Consider the following 27,706-nt stretch of genomic DNA (forward strand, 5'->3'; position numbering starts at 1 on the left):
ATGGCTAAAAGTCCCCACCAAAAGAAAGAAGAGGCACAGCTTTGGGGACACAACAAAAGTCATTTTAGGTTCCCAGCTATTTTTATGGCCTATGCCTCATCAACTGGCTCTATGTGACCAAGAGCACTTCTTGCAGAAGCCACGGGAATTGCAAAGGAACATAAAACCTTAGGAGTTTGCATCATTCTCTATCAGGCCAGGAAACAGTCTAGCCATAGAAGTGACAATAAATCAATGGTAAAACTCCAGCACTGGTTCAAAAGTGAAAGCTGATCTAAGGTACATTCTTAAGTCATTTTGTTTTGTTTTGTTTTAATTTCGACCACCACCACCCCCCCGCCGCCCCCCGACCTTGAGCACTCAACAACACGCTAACTGGAGCCAGAGAATTCCTGATGCTGACCCTTGCTGGCTCTCTTAACATCAGTCAACTAGGACTTGGACTCATTCAACTTACGATGACTTTTGCCCTAATTCTGTACTGAAACCCCTTTGAAAAGTCCCTCCACCAATGTCTGCACTCTTAAGCTGAAAACTTCCCTAATTTTGTTGTTTGGAGAGACAATGCTTTGGGAAATATTCCCAGTAATTTTCCTTACCTGTTGCAAGTAAAATTTCTCCTTTTCCATTCTTTGACATGGTTGTACTTTAGCTGACGCCCACCAAGAGGCAGACCCAGTTCTGGGTTACAATATCAAGGTGTTAAGCAATAAAGTCATGACCTATGGATGTCCTAAGAAGCAACAAAAACTTGGGAGAACTTCAGAGCCATAGCTGAGAGCAGTTCTAAAGCCTTAAATTTTGACTACATCCCTTAGTTAAGCTGAAAGTCTGATCAAAAGGGGAGAAATTATTAAAAAGAAAACCAAAGGCTCAAAAAGGAGCTTCTCATGCCAAGTCACCCTGCCTCCAGAAAATTCCTGATCAGCACTAATGAAGTAATCTGTCATACGGACCCTTCCTCTCCATCCCCAAAGGAAGATAAGTAATCCAATAAAACTCCTTGCCCTTCCCCCCAAGGGAAAGTGACTTCACCTGGAACAGTTCTTTACTTTTGCTAATAACTTCCCTGTCCCACTCTCTTTACTACAAAAACCTTTCTTTTGGAACAACTCCTTAGAGCTCCCCTCTACTTGCTAGATGTGATGCTGTCCAATTCATGAATCATTAAGTACAGACAACTGTATCTTCAAATTTAACTCAACTGCATTTTGTTTTTTAACCGTCTGTGGACTGCTTCCATTAGTCCCATCACCCTCTTCTGTGAAAACCACGCATTAAGCTAAGGAGGCTGGTCTTTTCTGAGCAAGAATTAAGAAACTACTGAAAGGAGTACACGAGTCATATTTGAATTTTAGAAAGACTACTCTGATGGCCATGTAGGGAAAAAAAATCAAGACTGAAGGCAGAGAAAACAGTTAGAAGCCATTGGTAGTAGGGCTAGACTGAGTGGAAACAGGATGACCAGGTTTTTGGCTTAGGTAACAGACAGTATAGGGCTTGGAAGGAGTTAAGGGGCATAAGCGGAAGAGTAGATGTGGCTGGATTAAACTAGCAATGGAGAAATGACTGCTTGTGTGGTTAATTCTTTTAAGCAAGTATGGACTGACACTACTAAGGGGAAAATTAACTAAAGAGAGTACTTGAGGTGTTATGATCTATACAGTTAAGATTTTCTTAAATGATAATATGATACATTATCTCATATACTGTGCAACTGTAATATTTAATCATGGGTTATAAATGGACTATATGATTTAATGTATCAAATTACGATCCACTTAATTATGGGACTGTTTGACATACTAATTTTAAAGTTCACTCTAAGAGTGCAATGTCCCTTTATAGTGTCACAGTGTTGACATTTTGTAGCTTTCTACAGCTTCAATAGGCATAGCAACTTCTTGTAGGATTTTTTATTGTAACAAGTTAAGGTGATTTCCTTCCACAGAGAAGTTTTAATCTCAAATACCTACAAAAGATAACATACCATTGCTGTAGCACAAAAGGGAGTAATTGCAAACCAGGAAAATGGAGACAGGATTTCTGCCAGTAAATGAGGCAGCTACTTTTCAGCTCAAAGCAAATGTTGCTATGTGGAAGAACTGTTGTCAGATCTTCCAGATCTTTGTATTTTAAAAGAAAAGTTGGAGGGGTAGGGGTTCTACAGGAAATCTCTAAATGTGCTACTTAATTATGTGTGAACCTAAAACTGCCCTATATAAATTCTTGTTCTTTTTGAAAGTTGGAAATTTGGATATTTTAATGAAAAATCTCAAAATTATAAATGTCAGCTATGGATCCATATTTTTAAAAATATGTAATATTGAACAGGTTAAAACATACACATATCTTCTCATTACAAATCTGTTGTGTTACTAAGTATGTGTATGAGTCCTTTTGAGCCAACAATAAAATCTACAGACAAAAACTTATGGAATTTAGGCTTACTCAGAAACCCATGAGTTTAGAGGAGAAAGTTTTATTAACTGTGAACAAGGGGTTAAACGTAATAGCTATACAGAAGACAACGACACAGTAGCAAACTCTCCAAGGAAGTTAGAAGGCTAAAGGATGGGGCAATCAGAATGCATAACGGTATCCAAAACAATTCTTAAAGACTACGTAGATTGGCACCATTATTTTTAAGAAACAATAATAACTATTTACCAAGTACCTGCTAGTTTCTTTACATGTATTATATGTAAAATCCTTCACAACAGGTACATTTCAGGTGAAAAGCTATCTGAAATGGACTTGCTTATTGAATGACAAGTCTGAAGTATTCCTGCCACAGGCAAATAAGCTGTAAGTGAGCTTGTGAGGGACTCACAAACAAGCTGAGAAGAAACATGTAGGATAAGAGGCAAAGGTTCCATGCCTATTGATTCTATGCAGTGGAAAGAAGGAATATAATTTGTCATATGCTTAATATGTGCCAGGTACTCTAATAATAATGTTCATAAATATCACATAAATATTAACAGTCTCTTTCATGATAGGAATCATAATTCCTGATTTTACAAATAGGAACTGGAGGCTCAGAGAAGTTGAGTAACTTGCCAAAAGGTCACATCGCTATCATGTGTTAAGCCAAATGGGAATCCAGGTCAGTTTGATTACAAAGCTTTCATTCACCTAAGTCATGCTGCTAAGGGGCATACTTTTTGTTTACTTCCATTTATGTTGCTCAAATTCATTTTGTCTCTTATCTCTAAGAGAGTGTTCACATCCAGGAATCTGAGGAAGCAATACAGACTTTCAGAGCTGGGCAGGGCAATAAGAGATCAAACAATTAATCCTTTACTTCAAGGGTCCTAAGGCCTATTAAGGTTATGTGAGCATCCAAGGTTGCCCTGCGAGTTAATGGTACATCAGTGTCTCCTCACTTCTGGTTCAGAGCCTCTTTTCTTTTCTTTTCTTTTTTCTTTTTCTTTTTTTAAAGATTTTATTTATTTATCAGATAGAGAGAGGGGAAGAGAGCGAACACAGGCAGACAGAATGGCAGGCAGAGGCAGAGGGAGAAGCAGGCTTCCTGCCGAGCAAGGAGCTCGATGTGGGACTCGATCCCAGGACGCTGGGATCATGACCTGAGCTGAAGGCAGCTGCTTAACCAACTGAGCTACCCAGGCGTCCCCAGAGCCTTTTTCATTAAGACCATTCATAAAGACTATTCATCGTAATAGAGTGAAAGAGAACAATTAGTTTTGACAAACATAACTCCCAAATTAGATTTTCTTATTAAATATAAAATAAAAATAGCACCAGAATTACCATGTAATTATTAAAATGAATGTAGAAGTCCTTTACTGAGAGAGCTGATACCCCTCAGTAAAAGGTAATAAAGATTACTATTGGTATGACTGAGTTTACATAGTTAATTACCATTCCCAGCACAGCTCCAGGTTACTGTTTTAGAGCTAAGGAAATACAAGAAGTTAATTAACTTAAATATTGTTAAAAAGAGGAGAAGCCAGGACAGTTAAAATGGTTAACTGCTAAGACCATCAGTTTTTAGCATTTTTTGTTTATAGTACAATGTAGGGAAATATTAACAGCTTCACTTCTGAAGAATCTCTAAATATTGGGATTAGTGATTATCACTTGGGATATTTTCAATTGCAAGTAACTGAAAACCCAGGTTCAAAGTGGCTTGAACAGTGAGGGGTTACCAAACTTAAAGAGGACTAAGTTCAGAGGCATCAAAGATTCCAAAACTGGTTAATTTGGTATCACAACATTGAAATGGACATGCCCTCTTTCTACTCTACCACATTCAGTAGTCAGCCGATTTTTCATGATCCAAGCAGTTCCAGATGTCCCATGTAACCATATCCAAAACATAAGAACTTCCTTTCAAAGACACCTCTATTACTCAGAAAATGAGTTTTGAGCAGCTCCCCGGCAGACTTTTCCTTCAACTCCCATCGAACAAGCTTGGGTTAAGAATCCTGCTTTCAGGGGCGCCTGGGTGGCTCAGTGGGTTAAGCCGCTGCCTTCGGCTCACGTCATGGTCTGAGGGTCCTGGGATCGAGTCCCACATCGGGCTCTCTGCTCAGCAGGGAGCCTGCTTCCTCCTCTCTCTCTGCCTGCCTCTCCATCTATTTGTGATTTCTCTCTGTCAAATAAATACATAAAATCTTTAAAAAAAAGAATCCTGCTTTCACAGTAACTGGCAGTGAATGACTGGCGTAAATCACTATTTAAGCACAGCCTCCCTGAAGTATATGATCCTGCATACTGGGAACCCAGATAAAAACTAGTGTTCTTTCAAGTCAGGGAAAATGGATTTGGGTGGGAAACCAAATGTCCTTCAGAATGAACTTCTTTAGGGCGCCTGGGTGGCTCAGTGGGTTAAGCCGCTGCCTTCGGCTCAGGTCATGGTCTCAGGGGTCCTGGGATCGAGGCAGGGAGCCTGCTTCCTCCTCTCTCTCTGCCTGCCTCTCTGCCTACCTGTGACCTCTATCTGTCAAATAAATAAATAAAATCTTTAAAAAAAAAAAGAATGAACTTCTTTAGAAGAAGAATCAACAGAACTAATTCTACACCTGCCCACAAAGACAGGAATGCTAGCGGTAAACTGAATACTGTGACGACTGTTCCTCAGAAGGTGGAATATATCACTGGAGCCTGGTCTACATAACTTTCAGTTTCCATTTTCACAGTAGACAAACATGTTATTATGCTTTGGTTAAAACTTTTGTCACCTATGACAGTTTCCTATTTGCCCTGCCTTACCAGTAAGATTAACGTGAGGAAATACACAGAAAATTCAACTAGTCTTGAGGAGAGGCCTGCTAAAGATGAGGTAGGATTTCTTAAGGTAACTAGAAAAGGAGTTTACATTTACATTCATTTGAGGAAGGGAATCAAACAGACTATTTCCTACAATGGAATTTTTCGAATTACAAGGAGTTAAAAAAGAAGATGAGCGTTGGAAGGTATAAGAGAGAATGGGGTTACTGAGGAGGGCAGAAGGTGAATCCTTTCCTTCCTAGGAAAGAGCTGCTGACCTTACATCTGAAGGGACAGAATATAAAACATTAGAGGAGTGGGCCCCATGCAACAAGATAATGATATTCATAATTTAGGAAGTTTTTGTATTATTCATTAAAATATCATGACACTTTCTTTCAACTTTTGCAGAATGCACCTTCAAAATCACCAATCACAGTGTCTTACTGCACAACAATCTTTTTAAGTATAAGTTATGGTATTGAAATTTGGCTATCAAAGCAACATACTGTCATATACTGCATACAGAGATCATTTTTACAAACTAGCTTTAAAATGTATGCTATGAGTTGAATTGGTAGATTTTTTTTTTAAAGATTTTATTTATTTATTTGTGAGAGAGAGAGGAAGAGAGAGCGAGCACAGGCAGAGGCAGAGGGAGAAGCAGGCTCCCTGCCGAGCAAGGAGCCCGACGTGGGACTCGATCCCAGGACGCTGGGATCATGACCCGAGCTGAAGGCAGCTGCTTAACCAACTGAGCCACCCAGGCGTCCCGAGTTGAATTGGTAGATTTAACACGAATAGCTGAATGACACTTTTTTTTCCAGCATTGTACCATTCTGTGAAAACTGAAAGTACACGACCTAATTGTCTCCAAAAAAATCCAAGCATAGTTTATAAATGTGAAATATTTCAATAAAATAAAACTACAAGTCTTTTGATAAAAGAACTTAAAAGCTTAAGCCAATTCCAGAACTTCTTAGATTAGCAATTCTTATTTTAGAATGTCACCTTATTAGGGAGGCCAAAAAAACACACAAGAAATTTCAGAGCAGTGACTTCCCTTATTTACTAATCTTAGTAGCAAAAGGCTTTAAACAATTTTAAAAGTCCAATCCAATCTCAAAGAATGAAAATTTACCAGCAGTGAGAATATTTAACAGAATATACTACAGGCTCAAAGGCAATTAATTCCAAAGGTGTAGTTCTAAAGAGTATTTTGGTTATACTAGTACTAGTACAATAATAAAAACAATCTTCTGGTACACCTGGGTGGCTCAGTAGGTTGGCTCAGGTCATGATCCCGGGGTTCTGGGATCCAGTCTCACATTGGGCTCCTTGCTCGGCAGGGAGCCTGCTTCTCCCTCTGCCTCTGCCTGCCTCTCTGTCTGCCTGTGCTCACTCACTCTCTCTCCCTCTGTCTCTGACAAATAAATAAATAAAATCTTTAAAAAAAAAAATCTTCTAACCTGATATTTTCTAAGGAGACAAACTTTTGTTATGCTTGCTCAAAATGAGTCAACTTATTTTATAAGCATATCTTAATATAAGCTACTGTAAGAGTCGCTCTTACAGGTTAGGACACTAGAATAAGACCGACTTGAATAAAAGAAGAAAAGAGTTAAGCCTGATTTGTAGAACTCTGTGAACTTAATTTTCCAGAAAGCAAGCCATCTTTATAACAAAGAGCATGCCAATCCTCTGTTGAATACTTCCAAAGTTCTGAACAAGCAGAATTGAGACAAAGAATCAAGAAACATCTGAAGTTCAATAAGCAATAGCCCTTGTTTTAGTCATACTAACTTTGTAGTCAATTTTTCTTCTAACAACACATTTAATTTAAAACTATTCTACACTGTAACTTTTTTCCTTGGGAAATTTTCTTGGGAAAAACTATTGAAAGTAACAGATAAAATGGTCCCTAATAGTTCATTCAACAGGAATTAATTTTACTGTCTCATAATAAACGTTTTTTTTTTTTTTTAAATCCATGAAACGTCTATTTAAAAAAGAGTGTTGACTGATGTTGGCATCTTTACAAAGACGTGCTGTGACACTGTTAAGTAAATAAACTTGCCTAAGTCCATAAAAGGAGGCAGTTCTAATTTCTGTAAACCATGAGAGGTCACAAAGATTTACAATATAAAAGGCTGAAGTTTACAGTAAAAACAGCTGAAATAATTTGAACTGCAACATTCAGACCATGCTGAAAAGGAACAACTCACAAGAAAACAAGAGATTAACATGAATATAAGGCAATTCCTGGATTTGGAAATAAGAATAATAAAGTGAGAGATGTAGAGACTACTGGTATGCCAGACTGGGACGAGGCTGTTGGAACCGGGTAAATCTTAAAGACTTAAGAAGATTATGTCATTCCCAACCGAAAAGAATTCGCTGATTAAGACCTTTGGCTTCTCTTTCCTTTTATGTTACAACACCTTTTCTTCACCTCCCCCCCCCCCAAATTTTACACTCTGTGAAACCTGGAGATTACTCTTTACAATTCTTTTTTAGCCAAGTACAGTACTTTAACAATTCTGTTAATGTGGCAACCAGGTGGGAAAAGGGAAAGGCTAGTGAAGAAGCAGCGGAAAACAAGGGATCCTGGATACAGACCACAAGACTGATTACAGCCAAAAGTGATGTGTCAGGAGGGATGAGCGAGTCAGAATTGGGAGACCTGAGCCATGGTGAGGCAAGGAGGAGGGAGAAAAGGTCCGGAGGAAAATCCTTTACATGGGTCAGGGATATACGAGCAAGCGTGTGACCCAAGACGAAGGGAGGTATGTCAAAAGGAGGCAGCTGTGGGGCAGTAGCTCTGAGGAGCGATGTGTAGCAATGAGGAGCCCACCCTCCCGCCCTACTTTTTCCTCCGGTCGGAAAGGCAGCGACCAGTCACCTGGAGTGTGAATTCCGGAGGGACTCTATGAGGCGCTGCTTCTGCTGTTGGAGGCTGGTGAGGCCACCGGGGGACCCAGCTGCGGAGGAGGAGGCGCTCTTGGTCAGGGGAAAGAGCCAGCTCATCCTCCACGGGTCCCCGGGCCCGAGGCTCTAGAAGGCTCTGGCCTGCTTCTCCCAGCAGCCCAACCCGGCGGTTCCCCAGCGACAGGAGGAGCAGTCCGAGACTCCCGCGTCCCAAGTGCTGGGGGGCCGCGTCTTCTCTAAGCAAGCCCGGTTGAGGGGTCCTTGGGTCCTGGGCGAAACCCTATGACTGTGGGCAGCTAAAGAGGAAAGTAGCCGCCCGGGACGCGGAGCTCTACCTTCGCGGTCCCGATGCCCAAACCAGTGCGCCAGCCTGACCCCAAGCGCTCCACCACCCTTGCTTCCGTCACCTGCGTGCCCCGCCCCCTCTGCGTGTCGCGTCATCACCTAGCGCCCCCGCCAGGACGTGCGAGAAGCGACGGCGCAGCACGGTGCGGCGCAGCCCCAGCTCCCCTTCTCCCCTTGCTGGGCGTGAGGTGTCTATGGGGCACCCGCTGCTGCCGCCGCTACCGCCACCGCCACCGCCGCTGGTTGCTGTCTCTATGGCGAGGAGGAGGAGGAGGAGCGCGAGCTCAGCGACACAAGTAGATCTTGCGTCTGCCGGGGGGAGGGGCGGATTGGGGAAGTAGAAAGGGGGCGGGAACGATGAACCTGAGATGGTGAGCGATGGCGCCAGCTGGAACGCGGCTGGCGAAGGAAAAAGCTAGACGGCGGGTGGAGGGGGGGCAGGGTAACGGGCTGAGGGTATGTCAAGGGGATGGCGCGGAGTGATGACGTAAAGGCTTTGTACCTGGGGCTTCGACGTTGTTGGACGGAAATTGGGAGTGGAGGGCGGTGGCCTAGATCTCAGCTCCTCGTATTTCTTCTGGCAGCAGTGCTTGGGCGTCAGTCTGGCCCCAGTAAATGGTTATCAAGCACCTTCACAGTGGCTCTCTGCCAGGGAAGAGAGTTATCTATGACTTGAGTGGCTCTGTGCTGTTTTCGATTCTTTGGGAGCCTGCAGCACGGAGATGGTATCTCCAGTAATGAGAAGGCCTCCGGTGCCTCGTCAGGGCTTCTGGAATTGTAGTAGAGAGAGAGGTGGAAAAGTAATGTGAAGCTACAGGGTCTTTTTGAGAGAGTGTGTGTGTGTGTGTCTGTGTGTGTTTAGAGGAGTGGGGAGAGCAATGAAGGTGTGTGTGTTTGTGTGGGTGTGTAGGAGAGTGGGGAGGGTAATGAAGAAGGGGTCCCCTAGATCTTTGGTTTCTGTTCTTAGAGGACTTAAGGTTACATGTGTGACTGAAGTGTTTGGGAGGTATCATAATTCCCTTTTTTACCCTTGTTTGTTAGGATTTTTTCAGACTTCCGTGAAAAATGAAGGAGCGTTTGGAATTTTTCTGTCCAAGAATCAAAATGTTGGTCTGTACTCTTTATGTGGCATGATACTGTTTTTGGACAGAAGGACAGATGTGTGTTTATACTGGGGTTTTTAGGAAATTAGAAACAATTTGAAATGCATACACCTTCTTCTTCCTTCCTTCTGCAGTTAGGGACATTAGAACAGTTTCTGTGGCTGTTACTTAATTTTTCAGAAAGAGATTTTTTTTTTGTTTTCTCTTTTTGTTGTTGTTGGTTTACTAAAAAGTACCTTCTAATCTGACTTCAGTAAATGCCACTAATGTAGATTTTGTAGTTAAATCAGATTGGCTGTTAATGACATAATGCTGGTAATAAACATTACCTTTGTCCTAATAATATCTGATCCAGTCACATTATATCACTATTTAACTTTTCATTTTCTATGTGGAAATAGATGTCTTCATAAAGTTTTATTCAGAGAGTGAGTTGAATTCAGAGCAATCTTTAATGTTTTTAAAAAACGATCACTACGTACACATAAAAAATACTGTTTTTGCCTAACATTGGTATTAGAACCAGAAAACCTTTTTCAGTCCTTTTCTTTTTCCTACTGATAAGCTGTGTGACTTTAGACAAGTCATTTCCCAAACTGATTTTCTTACAAATCAAGGACTTTGAATAATCTTTTAGGTTTGTATCAACTCAGTTCATCTATGAATCATATTTCTGATTTCACTGGTTTTTATTTTGACAGGTACAAAAATAAAGGATAAAGTATTTTATGAAACAAATCTTCAATCAAGTATAACATTTTGATGCTTGGCATCTAGACTTCTTGTGCCCTCACTATGCCAGCAGCAACCGTAGATCATAGCCAAAGAATTTGTGAAGTTTGGGCTTGCAACCTGGATGAAGAGATGAAGAAAATTCGTCAAGTTATCAGAAAATATAATTACGTTGCTATGGTATGCCTATCATCAAATCCTGAAGATGCTTCTTATGAAAGAGGAACAGGGATATTAAAGTCTTGAATTCAGTTCATCTGGTTAATATTGTAGAGATTAATTATAAAAAGAAAATTTTGTCAATGTCCTCCAACCAGAGACCACCAGGAACACTTCTGCAATGTGACAAATTGGGTTTATTACTCATTGCAGTGAGGGAAAATGCACACCACTGAAAACATGGGGCATGTGAGTAAGAGTGTTAGAAAAGACTTTAGGATTTGGCTTTTGTCAGGTAGTTTTAGGGAGGGATTAAGGAAGCAGGGCCTTGCTCTGAATTGGATGCTGTTGAGAAGCTGGGGTAATTCTATGACAGGGTATCTTAAGTCTTAAATAGAATGAGAGAAGATTAGAATGATACTAAAGCTATAAAGAAACAACGGTTTACTTACATTAGCCAAGATGGAAAGATGTTTGACCATTTTTGTAGTTTGGACAATGTTTATGTTTTTGTCTGCGTTTAGTCATGATTACGGAGTGATCTTATCTGATGTTGAAGTGTAAAACTGTTCATATCAATGACAGAAGAACATTAGAACCTAGCTGTGAGTGCCAGGTCAGTGCCCAGCAACACTTAAGGCTTAACTGATAATACCAGATGAGCACAAAAAAGCTAGGGAGCTCCTGCATGTCTTTCTCAAAAAACAAAAAACAAAAAAACAGACCTCCCAGTGGAACACTGTTGATTTGCAGGGTTTTTTTGTTGTTTTAATCAGCAGTGGAGTTGCACGAACATACAGTGGTGTTAAGCATCTCTGCTTTTGCATTTAGTATTTAATCTATTGAGTTAATTATTTTGCTGCTTTACCTGCTGTATTTTGTACATCTATTACACTTACTGTACTGTTTTCCAGATTGTAAGTTCCACAAAGCAAGGGGTTAGTGTCTTACCCTTTCTCTCCCACAACACACGTAGCATTTTGTGTTAATAAAATATCCAGTAAAGTGGTTGTTGAGTTGGACTGTATTTAGAGTTTTAGTTTCTTTACTGTTTCATAGTGTTTTGGTATCCAGATTTTGTTCTTTGCTTCCCAATTTGAATTTTAAAAGTAAAGTGATACAGTGTCATTTCCTCAGTATTTTTAATGCAAATAAATAAATGTGCTTTTGTGGGGAGGGGCAGGTTGATTGTTGAAAATACAAATATTTGAGTGTACATAGATAACTTATTTAATAAAAGTGTACTTACCCATAATTAGAATTGAAGTTTTTGTTTATTTTTTAAAGATTTTATTTAACAGAGAGAGAGAGAGCACAAGCAGTGGGAGTGTCAGGCAGAGGGAGAAAGAGGAGCAGACTTCCTGCAGAGCAGGGGGGGCCCCGATGTGGGACTCAAACCCAGGACTCCAGGATCATGACCTGAGCCAAAGGCAGTTGCTTAACCAACTGATCCTCCCAGGTGCCCAGAAGTTGTTTTTTATCCCCCAAAAATACATAGTGATCATTTCTCAGATGATGAGGAGTGACATTAGAGACATGATAACGTTCTGTAGGAATAAGTGGGTATCACATAATTTTTGGTGACCTGTTTTCTCACCAGAGAGTGCTATTTTAGCCCAGGAAATTCAGAGGGTTTTGATGTTTAGACAAACCTTACCTCAGAAAAATAATCGGAAAGTAGGATCCATTTTCCATTCTTTTTAACCAGTTCTTCATTTAACACTAGCATACTGTGAACACAGTTTCAAATACCCCTTGAGAAACGTGAATCTGTGATTTTTTTCCCCCTTCCTTGGGAATAGAGTACTTGGTGCATTTATCATTCATATCTTATACAGAATAATTTTTTTCTGACAGTGTATTTAAAATGAGAAAAAGTCATTAAGTTTGGTTCTGTTTTATGGTTCTAAATAGTAATGCTCTTCATAGTTAAAGGGTAATTTGTATTTGAATACAAATGTGTAGAATATTACCTATAACAGGATTCTTTGACTTGAACCAAAAATTAATGATTTATGCTAAGAATTTGTGGATTGTGGTTTTGGTCATTTAGTAAATAATGAATCTTAAAACTATTTTACAGGATACCGAGTTTCCAGGTGTGGTTGCAAGACCTATTGGAGAATTCAGGAGCAATGCTGACTATCAGTACCAACTATTGCGATGTAATGTAGACTTGTTAAAGATAATTCAGCTAGGACTGACATTTATGAATGAGCAAGGAGAATATCCTCCAGGAACTTCAACTTGGCAGTTTAATTTTAAATTTAATTTGACGTAAGTGGGAAATAAATATAACCCAAACTTTTTTTAGCTTAATTTTAGGAATTGATTTCTCTTAAGTATGGTGAATGAAATGCTAACTGAATTTGGCAGTTTTCCTAGAAATATTTAAAACCTAAAATTTCAAAAGATTAGATTTCTTCTAATGGAACGAAAGAACTAAGGTAAAGAAGACTTTATATTCAAATACTTAGAATTTTAAAGATGTTGTTTGAAAAGTATGACTGCTACCTTTTTTTGAAATCTGAAAAACTTTGGGTATTGAAGACACTTCTTGATAGAAAAAATAACCTTTACGTTATATTTTACTTTCAACCTTTGTGTGCAACTTGAAATATATACATCTTTGTTGTAGTGATTATCCTTCATGTGGAGATATTTTTATTACAAACTCCAGACTATCAATGGATTACATGTCAAAGGCAGTAAGACATTTCTTGGAAACTTGAGTGCATTTTCTTGTCAAGTCAATATAATTAATAGTTATGTAGTAGTTAAACTCCCCGATCACCCCACAAAACCTCTTAGAACTAACATAGGAGAGATAATGGTATCCTTGAACTTGGTATTTCTTTCAGAAACCATTCAGAAACTAAATTCTAACTCAGGCCCAAGGTTGAAATCGAGTTTCCTTACTTGTTGTCTTGATAGCTTAGGGAAGTCTGGAGTGTTTTGGCTGAGGGCAGATTGTTTACAAACTGACTCTAAGGTGGGGAAATGTTTAAGACATTCTAATTAAGTTAAAATATTGCGGTGTCTTATTTGACAGCATGTATTTGTGTGATATGATCTTAAATCTGGTTCAGAAAATAGTTAAAGAAGTTGTGGGACAATTAACAGTAGTGCCAATGTAAGAACCTCCCATTCTCTCTATAACAATGTGATATTTAGCATGTAAGTTCTAAAAAGCAGAGCTGATGATTTTAGAGAGTAATGTCGTTAGTGGTGCAGTATTATGGCTTATAATTACATTGTGTTTAGCCTCATTTTCTGTTTTACTTGAATTTAAAGGGTAAAAATTACTCCTCTCTATTCAAACTGGTAATAACCTTTTATAAGTACTGTAATTCTGAAACACTGAAAATTGTCTTTTGTCCTTTTCTCAAAAGATAACCATTTTTAAAATTAGTTCTTTACCATTTCATTTGTTCTGTTTTCCTTTTTTTCCAAGTTGATCATTAGAACACTTTCTTCAACTGAGATACCGTTGTGATGTAAATACATGAGTAGGAGGTGGACCCGTCTATGTCTCCAATTTGGAAAAGTTGACATTTTCCTTTTCTAGAAACATCTTTGTTATAACAACTGCCATATTACAATCTTTGAAAGACTTTTTTTCTTATACAGAGAGCTACTTGTTACTAGGTTTGGCCACTATTTATGCTATTGTTAATGTCTAAGAAGATGTTTTTAAGGAGAAGGATATAGTGGAATATACTATTTAAGTGGAAACGATTATTTGGAAGATAAAACTGGGACTACTTAATATGGAGAACAGAGTACCATGAATAGAATCTTGGATATTTTGAAGAAAGATGAAAAATTGACTTTTTTATTGAGTGCCTAGAATGTGTCAGCAGTTGGGTTAGGTGCCAGGGGTATAGTGTTGAGGAAGGTTGGTCATGGTCTTTATAACTGTGTTCCTGTAACATTTCTGTCTGCTCTCCATTGCCAAAGTCCAAAAATCAGAATTTGTTAGATAAAGATCAATGTATAGGAGTTCTCTCTAAATTGAATTTGGAGTTGATAGTAAAATGAAAGTTGAAGTAGAATATTTGTGAGCTGTGCAGAAGAAAGCTATCTCAAAGGAGATGAGAACAAATTTCTAAAACATCAATTTGATGATTACAGTAATTATTATTTGAGAAAATCATTTTGATAGTGTAATAGAGATTACAGGAGATGATGGGTTCAGTGGCAACAGAAAGGGAGCTGATAATTCACTGAAGGAAAACAGCAGAGGAGAGGAGATATAGGGAGCACCATAAGTGGAAAGGACAGCAGAATCAGAGGATGGTTTTGATTTTGTTTATAGGATAATGCACAGGCATTTGAAGTCTAAAAGGCTATTGTCTTGTATAGAGTTGCAGGCTGTTCATGTTGTCTTTCATACAGTCTTTGCAGATTTTTTGAGCATCTTACATATTCTTGGTTCGAGTTCATAAAACATTAATTTTTGTGACCGTTTGTGCATTTGTAACAGTCTGTGTTCTGGTTTGTCTTTGCTCATGATTTTTTAGCATAAACTTAAATATATAGGGTGCATGTTTTAAAATATAAAATGTATGGTGAGCCAGGAATGGATTGAGGTTGGAAAGCATTTCCAAATTATAAAATCTTTAGTCTGTGTTTAAAAATGTGAATTTGTATAGTAGGCTAAGTTTATACTTGTAGGCAGGTCAAAAAGTAGGGGCATGTGGCTGGCTCAGTACATAGAACATGAAACTCTTGATCTTGGGGTTGTGAGTTCAAGCCCCATGTTGGACATGAAGCCTACTTTAAGAAAGGATGAAAAAATATATTTATGGGATTTAACATACCTAGTTAAGTTAGTTTCTGTTTTTAGGATATAGTTCAAGGTGAGTAGTCTTGTATCTCTGCTTTTTGGGAAAACCTTTTTTAGGTATTTGTACATGGCTTTCACTCCAGTTCAATTATTATGCCTAGATATTTTGCCTCCTTAAACTTAGTAGTTGATGAGTGTTAGGAGCAATCATTACTGTTCCCTGGTGTTTTGAACAGATTGTTATAATCAGTAAGCCAATACCTGCACCTGCAGTAGTCCTTACATTTTTTTTTTTAAAGATTTTATTTATTTATTTGACAGAAATCACAAGTAGATGGAGAGGCAGACAGAGAGAGAGGGAAACAGGCTCCCCGCTGAGCAGAGAGCCCGATGCGGGACTCGATCCCAGGACCCTGAGATCATGACCCGAGCCAAAGGCAGCGGCTTAACCCACTGAGCCACCCAGGCACCCCAGTCCTTACATTTTTGACTAAACAATGTTTTGACTACTTTTTTGAGATTTCCATCCTTTAATATATTCCTACATGTACTAGGATTTTTGGAGCTTGGGAATGTGGACTCTGGAGAAACAAACAGTGAGGGTTTTGCTGGGGTGAGGGAGTGGGTGAGCCTGGTGGTGGGCATTACGGAGGGCGCGTATTGTGTGGAGCACTGGGTGTGATATATAAACAATGAATTTTGGAATAAAAAAATTAAAAAATTAAAAAAAACTTGAATTGGATACCATGGGAAGGGGATTTGGAGGTTTGAATTTGAATTGATTTGGAGAACTGAATTATAAGAATTACAGAGTTTTCCTTACCAGCAGGAAATTTTCTTCATTCTATTTAGAGATTTATTGGCTTACCTGTGTGGAACTTTCAGCTTTCTCTTCTAATGATTTGGGTATTATAAAGCATGGAATTGGTTCTAAATTTTAAAATATTTACTCCCAAGAAATATAGTACATTAGCTTAATCTGCATTGAGTTATGTGAACTATACAGAAAAAAAGAGAAAGAAGTAATTTTATACTTTTTTTTTTAATTAAACTTGTTGATTATTAAGCACCTGAGGTATTTACCCAGATCTTTCTCCTGGATATTGTAATTCAGTAAGTCTAGGTATAGGACCTGGAAACCCATATTTTTGGTACACTCTCTGGATGATTGCTGTCATTGGGCAAATTTGGGAAATTCTGATTTAAGTAGTGGAACACTCACTGTTCCACCTCACAAGTTTTTTGATGTGGTGATAGACATTAAACAAAAGTGACAAAAATCATTGCCCTTTTGAATCTGTGTACTTACAGATAAAGTGAGCATATGGCCCAGTATAATATAAGCTTAGAGAAAGAATCTTACACTTTGGGTTGATTATAATTTGCTAAAGTATGCCTCTCAATGTGAGCATCAGAGCCTGATGAGTGAGATTTTAATTGTTTAAGATACATATTTTTAGTGTAATAAGGCCAATGATATCTGTTGTTTAATGAAAAACTTTTATTAGATTTATTCAGAAATCCTTCCTAAAGGGTTTTTCTTAGGGGAAATTTTGACCTAAAGTGATGATTGCAGGTCCCTCTTTTTTTTTAGATGTTCCAATGGCTAGTATTTGTTTTTTAAGGATAGTTCACATATCTTACATTAGTTTCAAGTGCATAACAGTGATTTAGCGATTGTGTAGACTGTACAGTGCTCACCACAATAACTGTATTTACTCTTTGGCACCATACAACATTATGTTTTGTTATTTTTCAAAGACACTTAGAAGCAGACTGATTTCCAGAGAATAGACTGTAAGAACACTTTTTCACCTAAATGTAATGTTTCTTTTGGTTTAATTAGTTTTGTTAAAGCTTTTAATAGAATTTTCTTTCGCTAAGTGGTGGAAACCAGTATTCTTGCTATTTAAAAAGTAAATGAAAAAAATCCAGTGGGCAGTGCACAAAATACTTACCATGTATTTTCAGAAACCTGTACCTTTGTTTTGATCCTTTTTTAAAATTTCATTTAACATTTGGATACCGGTGTGTTCGTGCTTAGAAATTAGTGCTTTCTTTTTGGCTTGAGTAAAATCTTCAATGGTTGGTTTATATTTAGATTTCCTGGCTTCATTTTTGGGAGGTGATTTTCTAGGATTAAGATTGTTAGAAGAAGAAATTATTGCTCTTATAGCAAAGTCTTCCATTTTAAACATTTTACTGGTTATTGGAGCCATTTGAAAGGCTCATCATTAGTGAGAGGAGGAGATTCCTTTTTCTTTAGGATGGAATGTAGTTTTAATTTAGCCACATCAGACATTTTGCTCTTGGTCTCCTTCCTGATGCTGCTGGGAGCATGGGAGATGGATATAGGCTGTCACCCACCCCTGTGGCTACAGCTCCATGGGGCAGCAATAAAAAGGCTGCTGAGACTGAAAGCCCCTGAAAAGAACATGTCTTTCACTTTGTGGTGGTAGCCCCTGGTGAGTAGAAGACCCTTTTTTCAAACTCAGTTAAATATATGTAACTTGTGAAAGGCTAATGACATTGAATCCGTAGTAAAGATTAAAATCTCACCCTTGGACTTCTTTGAAAGATGTCTGACTGAAAACTTTTCTAAAATAATAACCTTAATATTTAAATTGTATTTTCCTTCCTATATGTGAAGCATTGGAATAATCAGACCCAGGCCAGTCCTGTGTTTTATTGTTTCTGGTACTGTAGGTTGTAGATGTAAGTGGAGAAAAATGGTTTGTTTGAAGAATGGCATTTTTGAAGGTTGTCTTTCTTCTTCTGCCAGGGAGGACATGTATGCCCAGGACTCTATAGAGCTACTAACAACATCTGGCATCCAGTTTAAAAAACATGAGGAGGAAGGAATTGAGACCCAGTACTTTGCAGAACTTCTTATGACATCGGGAGTGGTCCTCTGCGAAGGGGTCAAATGGTTATCATTTCATAGGTAAAAAGATTGCATTGAAAATGGCATTTGTGTTTCTATTTCCTAATTGCTCCACACTTGGTGTGGGTCACTGTTTCAGAACTTTCAGGCTTAGTTTTATAAGGAACTGGCTGCCACATAGCAGTCTCCTCTCACGGAGCTAATGTTGGTCTATTTAAGAGTTAATTTAAAGTTAGTATTTCATTTTTAGCCAGTGAGAGAGAGAGTGGAAAGAGTTAGGCTGACAAAGTAGATCTTGGTTTAAATCCAGCAATGCCATTTGGAATCAATGTTACTGGGGGTTATTTAACATTTCTGAGCCTTAGAATGAAATCATTCATTTGTTAAGAAAATATTTATTTAATATCTACCAATGCCAAGCACTCTGGTATAAGATTTTAGGAATTAAACTAAAAATCCTCAGCCTCATGAAGTTTATATTCTGGTGGGAATAGGCAATTCTTTTTGAATGATGAAATTTTATATTGTGGTTTGTTGTTGATAAGTGCTGTGGAGGAAAAAACAGCGGGGGGTTGTGGATTTTAATTTTTTTTTCAAAGAGGAGTGATCAGGTAGGCATCACTTGGGTAAATATATAGTTTTAATGATCAATAATATGTTTAGAGCATTTTAATAAAAGATTTTACAAACAGTAAATTCTCCATAAATGGTTGTTTTTCATTTTTGCTATAAAATAAAATTGGATTGGAAAGAGAATATTTAGAAAGGAAAGTAGTTCCATTTTATAAAAATAGACTTCCAGGTAAGAAAGTTTTTCTGTTGAGGTACACTAAATTAAATTGGAAGCATAGGGACTAAAAGTGGCCTTGGGAATTATTTTATTTGGCCTTCTATTAATGTTCTTCTATTGGGTCCATTTCACACATTTTAAAAAAAAAATAGAGACATTCCTGCATGCTTTAGAATTTCCAACTCTGGCCTCTGGAATGATTGTAGTAAAGGACTGTTCATTTTGCAAACTCTATTGTAGTACTAAGCAGTAGTTTTTGAGTTGGGAGTATTGAACCTATTAATTGTCACCTGTCATCTTTTTTCTCTGTTCTCCATTTGAACCTATACCTCAGGAGACAAGACAAGTCTCTGGAATATTTTTCAGGGTTTTGTTTTGTTTTGTTTTGTTTGACTTTCCTGGTCATGACTAGAAACCTTCATCCTTCTGCTGTGTATGACTTATTCTTTCATTCAAAAAAAATACTCTGAGCAAATACTGCATGCTAGGCATTGGGGATATTAAGATAAAGAGAAACAAGGGGTTCATGTCTTCTTAGAATGTATAGTCTAAATTAGACTCCAGTATTTGTCAAGGTATGTTAAGATTTTATTGTAAATGGCATTAAATATTTTCATCATATTCTAAAATCTCATATTTCTATGAGATAAAGACGAGTTTAAGAAATTTATAAATCCTAAATTCTTGTACAGTCTTTTACTAGTAATAAGTAAATGCTGTATTGACTTCTCTTTAGTTGGATGATAGCAGTCACTTCCTTGCCAATTACCAGAAATTTAAAGGTTTCTACTGTTAATTGCTTATACCTTGGTATTCTTTAACCATCTTCAATGGTAAAGCTTCTTTTTTTCTTTTTAAAATTAGAAGTAGTTCTGAACATTAAATAGAAATTTTATTTGTATCCCCCAAAAGATATGTTAATACCACCTCTCACCAAATATGTACTGACTTCCAGCTATGCGAAGTAAAAGATTTTAAGATATTTTTAAAAATGTGATTCTTACTAGACTGGTGGAGAAAACAATAATGCATTTTAAAGGGTAGTACAAGGAAACAGTTTGTATAAGAAATCACTGGGAGCTAGACTCTTTGGGGAAGGCATCTTGTCCTTGAAGTAAAGGTAGACAGGGAGAAAAAGGGTGTGCACAGGAATGTGGGGACATATAAAGCTGTGGGGAAAAAAAACAGTAAAGTTAGGAGATCTTGACTTGACAGTGTGGGAGTTGGTATTTTATTCTCTGGATAGTAGTTCTCAGTGTTTACTGAGAAATGCAGCATTTCCATTAGTATATCTTGAGGAGCCATATGACATAGGAACAGAATTTTGAGGGAAGAGAATGACTGGTAAAATCATTTAAGGAAATGAAAATACTTTCATTAAGGAATTACTCTTTGGGTTTTTATTTTTATTTTTATTTTTTAAGAATTTATTTATTTATTTGACAGAGATCATAAGTAGGCAGAGAGGCAGGCAGAGATAGACGGAAAAGCAGGCTCCCTGCTGAGCAAAGAGCCCGATGCGGGACTCGATCCCAGGACCCTGGATCATGACCTGAGCTGAAGGCAGAGGCTTTAACCCACTGAGCCACCCAGGCGCCCTGGGTTTTTATTTTTAATTTGGGGCTTGAACTCACGATCCTGAGATCATGACCTGAGCTAAGATCAAGAGTTGGACGCTTAACTGACTGAACCACGCAGGCACCCCACTTTGGGTTTTGAAGCATATGACCTCTTTATGTAAAATATGGGAAGAGTTGTATTATTTTTGCCAATTCTGCTACATTTTGACATCTTTAGCCATGTTCTCATTCATATTTTTCCATTTCCATAATTATTTAACAATTTTTGAGACATCTATGGGTGGTTTGCTGCTTAGAGTTCTTCCTTTAGAGATCAGTAAAAATAGTAACCTAGTGACTATAGACTTGAGAAGCTAGTATAGATCTGTGTTCTGGTATCTCTGAATGGTAGAAGTTCGTATCACTGTTGGTAAGATGATGGCATTTTCCTATTATTACATCATTAGAAACATGTCTGTTTTCTCTCTTTGTGTGTGGGGGGCTGGGGTCTTTTTTTTTTTTGGTTGATTCCTTTTTTGACCTACAGTTGTGGCTCACTTAAAATTTGTATCAGAAAAAGAAATTATTTTTTCATCTCTATGATATTTATGTGTCTCTGTTCTGTATTTAACCCTTTTGTAGTGGTTATGACTTTGGCTATTTAATCAAAATCCTGACCAACTCTAACTTGCCTGAAGAAGAACTTGACTTCTTTGAGATCCTTCGATTATTTTTTCCTGTCATTTATGATGTGAAGTACCTCATGAAAAGCTGCAAAAATCTCAAAGTAAGGCTTTTTTAAGTGGCTATTTATAGTCCACACACTATTTAGACTGAGTGACTGATAAATAAGATGTTAGCCTGGGATGTTGTTTTAAGCCATATTTCAAGTTTTGTATTAAATGTGATTATATTATCTGGTTATTGATTTCTTATTGTTGCATAGATTATTTATAGGAAATCCTTTTTCAGAGTTTCAGTGTATATTGGCAGAATGAGTTTTCAACAAAATTCAAACCAAGAATCAGATTTTCATCTTTGCCAGATTGAAAATCATAAACCTGCACGAAAATGTGAGGACTAGCGAGGCTCTCATGCACAGAAGTGCAAGTTTTGCTGCCCAACATGCACACAATCTATCCATGCAAGATAAAATCTGAGCTGGCCAGCAGTGTGGTCAGTAATGTAGCAAACAGAGTTTTCCCTGGACAAAAATTATTTTATTGGTTCCAGTCATAGATCATGTTCCTAGAGTTAATTAACATGGCTAAAAGATTTTTTTTTCCCGGCCTAAAAGATAATCAAGATGTTAGTGCTTCTATAAATGTCTAGGTCCTGTCTGGACAGTAGCTTACGTTCTGACATTGCTGAATGCATGTGTAATAATGTTACTTCTGAACATGAATTCTTTTAAAAAGGAATGTTTCTTTTTTTTTTTTTTTTTTTTTTTTTTAAGATTTTATTTATTTATTTGACAGAGAGAAATCACAAGTAGATGGAGAGGCAGGCAGAGAGAGAGAAGCAGGCTTCCTGCTGAGCAGAGAGCCCGATGCGGGCCTCGATCCCAGGACCCTGAGATCATGACCTGAGCCGAAGGCAGCGGCTTAACCCACTGAGCCACCCAGGCGCCCTAAAAAGGAATGTTTCTTTAATCAGTAAAGTGCTCCTTCAGTTTGAGAATGAATTCTCTTGGTGGCTTAGACTCCCAAGGAATAGAAGGGCTTTATTTTTTATTTTTTATTTTTTTTTCCAGCTGTGTTTGGATTTAAACTGCAACTAAGAAGCATGTGTAGGTGAAGTGGCTGCTTGGTACAACCTGCATCAGGTTGATCACATTTTCTTTCCAGGTTTTTAGAAGTGCAGATAAAATTATACTTTTAGGAAATGGCAAAAACCTTAAGTGCTTTACTTTTAAGCAGAAACAGTGTAGGAGTTGAAAACTTTGCTTTTGATAATTGAACTTATAATCAGAAGAGAAGTAGTGTTTTGGCCAAAGTTTGCTTCCCTTATTACAGAATATGGCATATAGCTGGGGAAATTTTAAAGAAAGGTCACTCCTTGTTTGGAGCACCTACGAGCAGCAGGATTGTGTGCAATTTGAAGAGACTTCTCGCTGTGACTCAAGTGAACTTGCAATAGGATAGCCTTATTGCTATAGAAACTCAGTCCACCCCTGAAAGCATTAGATGCTGAGAATCCATGACCCAGATGTTTTCATCTGGCTTTAGAAGTGCTTTTTAAAATCTGACATGTCTCTGCAACGACATATTTTAGGAACGGGATCAAATTATTGCTCACCATGTGTATGATATTGAAAAATTTCTAGGTACACCAGCTATTCTGAATATGCCGAGTGAGCTGCTGTGTTAAATTTAGGTTAATGACAAAAGGTGCTTTTTGACCTCTGGTCAGCCATGCTGAATGGCCCTATTCTGTTGCGCTTCTAGGCAGCTGCTCATGATACCTAGTCCTTGTGTGATTTTTAGCACAGAACTGCTGTCTGTGCAAAGCACTGTTTCAAGCAGTGCAGCAGAGGAGGGCTAGTTTACCTTAACAACTAGGGAGGAATTTGTGTCTCTTTTGTTTGTCCTGATCTTCCTTCTTTACTCATATCTACCCTCCCCCCTGCCATTATTCTCCTTCCCTTTCTTTCTTCCTTTATTTTTACTTTTCCCTTTCATTCTTTTTCTCTTGCTTTCATTCCTTTCTTTTTTCAGCCTGGCAATATTAACATAAGCAGATATTTATACCCTCATAAGGAGTTGTATTCTTATAACAGCATACTCTTCTTTTTAACAAAACCATAATTAAGCACTTTGTGGATTTTTAAGGACTGATTTAATCACAATAGCTTTGTTTTATACAAATTATGAGGGTAAACTTTTTTTAGAGATGGATTGGTGAGAAGCTTAGGAAAGTTGGAGAGAAACTGCCAATGGTCATTTTATATTGATGGGTGGATTGACTGAATGTGCTTGATAAATGTTCCCCTGTACACCTGTTCCCATGTATAGGATCTGCTTCCCCCAAATCTTCAGGAATGTTATTTGCCTGTCACATGCCTTAAAGCATATGATGAACACAAATTTTCCCAATTAGGATCTCATTTTCTACTAAATTATAAACTTCTCCCATATTCAACAAATACTTTAATTTGTAATTCACATTTTTTTTTTTTGATCGTCATAAGGTCCATCTTTATGTGCTAAATAAGTCCATTTATATTTTGGTCAGTGTCTAAGTTATATAACTTGTGAATTTGGGCATTGCACTGTTTCTGTGTTGACAGGCGGATTTTCTTTCTTCTAGGGTGGTTTACAGGAAGTTGCTGAACAGTTAGAGCTGGAACGGATAGGACCACAGCATCAAGCGGGATCTGATTCATTGCTCACAGGAATGGCCTTTTTCAAAATGAGAGAAGTATGAAGACATCAGTGCCTTTTTCTCAGTTGGTTGTTAGGTTGAGAACATTAAAAAATCTAACGGCAAACGTTTTTGGGCAATAAGTGCTCATTAAATGAAGACGTGGTTAGAGATGCATGTAGGCTGTGTCCAGCACACTTGAATGGAAGTGTTCAAAACTAAGTCCTCCTGAAATGTAGTTCAGAGGGCACTGAAAAAATGATTTCTTCATAGACTGAAAAAATGAAACAATTTAAACTACCTTAGGAATCATGTAGGTCCAACCAGACTATTTCTTAGATGAGAAAACTGAAGCCAGAGACTAGTAGCTTCTATCCAAGGACACACTCATTACTAGCAGAACTCCAGAATTCTTTGTGTAGACCACATCAGTGCTGTCGCTGCCAAGTCAAGGAATCTACATGTTAGGTCTCCCTGGCATTGTCTTCTCATAGGCATTAAATTGCTGGTAAAATACCATTTGTTTGTGCCATTTTTCAGCATTTTGAGGGTTTGTAGAGTAATGCTTATATAGTGCTTTTTAGTAGATTGAGTCTTACTAAGAGGTTCTAAATTCTCAAATGGTTAAGTAAAAGTGAAGTAGTTGTTGAATCAAAAATCATACTGAGCAGAGCCCCTTAAGTGGCAAAAGGCAATACTGAATATAAAGCTAGGTGAATCGAAGGCTCCTCCTAGCTTAGTAATGGAGCGATAGTTGCAGGTACACCTCATTGTAAATTAAATGCAAAAAGAAAGTTTTCCGTTTTGCAAAATACAACTTTAGAATTCTTCTGAGTATATCCTCTTAGATACTCAAGAATTGACTGAGAACTATCTGGAAATTTAAAACTTCTGTAGCAGTTGTATTAATAATAGGAAGCATAATAGTTGTTTTGCCAGGTGTTGAGTCAGAAGGGATTTGGACTGTCTATTCATGACAAGTAAATACTTTGTTTTGTACTTCTTTCCAGTGCTACACTAGAGAATTAAAACAATCTTTTGGATTTTCAGCTTTGCATTTTAAAAAATACCTTAATGGTTCAATTAATGGTGGATTCTCTGCTACTAATTTATCATCTTTATGTTCCTTGGCTTTTTCAAGAATAGTGACCTAGTGTGAATGTTCAGATTTCTCTGTCCAGAATGTGTTCAGGGTTTGTTTTCAGCCAACTCAGCCTTGCATATAGACTCAAGGCTACTTAGAAGCCTAAACTTTTTTCTCCAATCATTGGCGATGCTCATTCATTTTGACCGTTGAGTATTGTTACATTAATGGAATTAGAATTCCTGCCATTTTTCCATGATTACAAACTCTCATAAAATTGATCTAAACGTTAATAGGAAAGACCCTTGTTTATACATTTTTTTAGTAATCTTTTTCTTTGGTTTCTCTTGAGCTCTGTACTTCTTGAGAACGTTAGTCTTACTCATTGAATTTTAAAATGTGTGGCCTCAAAGGAGCACCATAGAAAAGAGCTGTCATTTTAGTTAATAAACAGTCAGTACTTACATTGCTGAAATATAAGTTACCAGTGGTACCTTTTGGTTAAAATTATCTTTTTTTTTTTCCCCAAAATTCCTTTTTAGATGTTCTTTGAAGATCATATTGATGATGCCAAATATTGTGGTCATTTGTATGGCCTTGGTTCTGGTTCATCCTATGTACAGAATGGCACAGGGAATGCATATGAAGAGGAAGCCAACAAGCAGTCATGACATGAAATAGTCCTTTTATTTTTATTTGAGCTACACACAAACTTGTATATAGGTTTTATCTCTCGTTGAATCCCTTGAACAATAGATATTACTATTTTTTTTTTCTTTCATAGCCCATTTTATTTTCTGCCTTTCAGTACTAGTATGACCATTTCTATCTCAGATCTTAATAAATAGAAAAGCATTCAGGTTAAATTTGGCCTTAACTTAATATACTTGTTAGCAGGCATGTGTGACAGAGAGTGGGGAAACCCGCATCATACTGAATATTTTGATAAACTTCACCTGCTTGGGCTTGGTTTGTTTTTCCCCCTTCCTAAATTAACTAGCACTGACTGTAATTTATTTCCCTGTTTCATGTCTCCCTTCTATTCTGCAGGAGTTTTAGCTATTTGAGATTGTGGACCATCAATTTTGCACTTTAGAGAGTGATTCTGACTCAAATCCTCTGTTTTATCAGAAATTTTGGCTTTTCTTGCTCTTAGCTGGAAAAATGACCATCTGCCAACCTTATACAGTATTTACTTGTTTTTGACCCACGGAAATAGCACATGCATTGTGCAAACGGTTGATTCAGCAAGACTACAAAAAAAAAGTGAACAAAAAACTACTGAGAGCTTAGTAACTGCTGTTTCTGTACGTGGTGTTTAATCTTCCAAGCACATCTAGTGTCTGTCAGTTTCTCATTGGCATGTGTAGGCTGCTCTGTGACTGAAGAATTTTTCAAACCAGCTTTACACCCTTCAGGAAAAATCCCTTGTGATTGGATGTTTAATGTCTGCCAGGAAACTGGCATCCAAGATAATTGAAGCCGCCATTATTTTATGATAGCACACTTCCCTTTGATCTGCTTCTTCTTACTCTGTCACTGTTTACCTTATTTCTAATTTTTTAAACATTTTATAGCCATACTTACGATGCTCTTGCTTTGATTCCACAAATCAATTTCATTAAAGTCCAAAGATAGCAAGTCTTTAGGTATATATTGTACCAAATTAAATTAGAAGACAAAAAATTGTGCTTTCATAGTTGTTACAAAGATAAATAATGAAGAGATTTGGTGCAAAAAACAAAACACAAAAATATATTCTATATATAAAGCCATATATGTGTGTGTGTGTATATATATATATATGGCTATATATATAGCTAATTAAAATTACCTGAGGAGTGTAATGCTTGTTTATTTTTTTGTGTATATCTTTGCAATCTATTTTATATATATTGACAAAAGAGATTGAAATATTTAGCCATGCAGAATATGTGACCAGACCAGAGCATGTGTAGGAAGACATTTTGGTAATCATTAACTCTTCCCTGAAATGATAGACTACACGTTATGATGTGTGTCACCTACATTTGAATCAGTAATACTAGCAAATCTTAAAATGTTAGCCACACTGGTTTGTTTTCTTTGTACATTATTCATTATATTACAATGCTGTAACTGGGTGGTCCTTTTTAAACAAAACGTTATTTGCAAAACAGAGGGTATTATTTGTTTTTAAAGCTTTTGTAAATAAAGCCTTCAGAAATGTTTTCTTATATATGTTGATGACTGGTAATTTTGTTTTAAAAATATTTATTTGGGAGATTTTATTTTTTTAATTTGGGCAACTGAACAGAACTCAGTAACTTCTTTAACTGTAGCTAATTGTTAGTGTATTATTATTAATAACTCGGTAACTTCATCTGTAGCTAATTATTAGTCTAGTTTCTATTAGTTGAATAATGAATCTAATGGAGCCTTTTGCATTTCAACACTGTCAGCTTATTCTTTATGAATACCTCAACTAGATGTTAAGAATTGATTTTTATCTCCTTTCCAGGAAGGCATTTATTCTTAAAGACAAAGTAATGCATTTGATATGACTTACTGTGGCTTCTTCTTAAAGCTGACACAATATAGCAGATAATCTAATAGGTTTCTTATTTTGATCTTCACCTCCTTAAAAAAAATAGGGATTACAAAGATTCCCTTTTGAATAGCCACATAGTTGCTCAATTTCTTAGTTTGTGTCAGTTTTGGTTTCTGTCTCTTAAGCAGTAATACTATTTTATTAC

At 37.4% G+C, this 27,706-nt stretch overlaps 2 protein-coding genes across 4 annotated transcripts in view; one reads left to right on the plus strand and one right to left on the minus strand.

Annotated features, from left to right (window-relative positions):
• Positions 1–8,562, minus strand: part of VPS37A (VPS37A subunit of ESCRT-I) — a 55,482-nt gene extending 46,920 nt beyond the window's left edge. Inside the window, exon 1 of one of the 2 annotated variants that reach the window (XM_044225508.1) lies at positions 8,138–8,562. In XM_044225508.1, coding sequence (XP_044081443.1) covers positions 8,138–8,262 — 125 coding nt within the window. In that variant the 5' untranslated portion in view covers positions 8,263–8,562. The remainder of the gene's footprint in view (positions 1–8,137) is intronic. The other variant, XM_044225509.1, reaches the window with a different exon arrangement.
• A 62-nt stretch (positions 8,563–8,624) lies between these two features.
• CNOT7 (CCR4-NOT transcription complex subunit 7) lies at positions 8,625–27,189 on the plus strand. 2 transcript variants are annotated; one of them, XM_044225512.1, is made up of 7 exons: positions 8,625–8,804; positions 10,313–10,523; positions 12,586–12,779; positions 18,074–18,235; positions 21,167–21,311; positions 23,834–23,944; positions 25,514–27,189. In XM_044225512.1, the coding sequence occupies exons 2-7, from the start codon at positions 10,407–10,409 to the stop codon at positions 25,640–25,642; spliced, it is 858 nt and encodes a 285-aa protein (XP_044081447.1). In that variant the 5' UTR covers positions 8,625–8,804; positions 10,313–10,406; the 3' UTR covers positions 25,643–27,189. The 2 variants fall into 2 exon arrangements, with proteins under 2 accessions (XP_044081447.1, XP_044081448.1); XM_044225513.1 differs by lacking the exon at positions 18,074–18,235.
• Positions 27,190–27,706: the final 517 nt, after the last annotated feature.

The sequence above is a fragment of the Neovison vison genome, chromosome 11, assembly GCF_020171115.1.
Source record: "Neovison vison isolate M4711 chromosome 11, ASM_NN_V1, whole genome shotgun sequence".
In the NCBI taxonomy this organism is placed as follows: Eukaryota; Metazoa; Chordata; class Mammalia; order Carnivora; family Mustelidae; genus Neogale; species Neogale vison.

Bases quoted from the DNA above. Each gene is read 5' to 3' on its own strand.
- CNOT7 (XM_044225512.1), top strand. From the start codon at position 10,407: ATGCCAGCAGCAACCGTAGATCATAGCCAAAGAATTTGTGAAGTTTGG. The intron at 12,780-18,073 runs GTAAGTGGGAAA...TTCTTCTGCCAG, and splicing joins AATTTTAAATTTAATTTGAC to GGAGGACATGTATGCCCAGG. The intron at 18,236-21,166 runs GTAAAAAGATTG...ACCCTTTTGTAG, and splicing joins AAATGGTTATCATTTCATAG to TGGTTATGACTTTGGCTATT.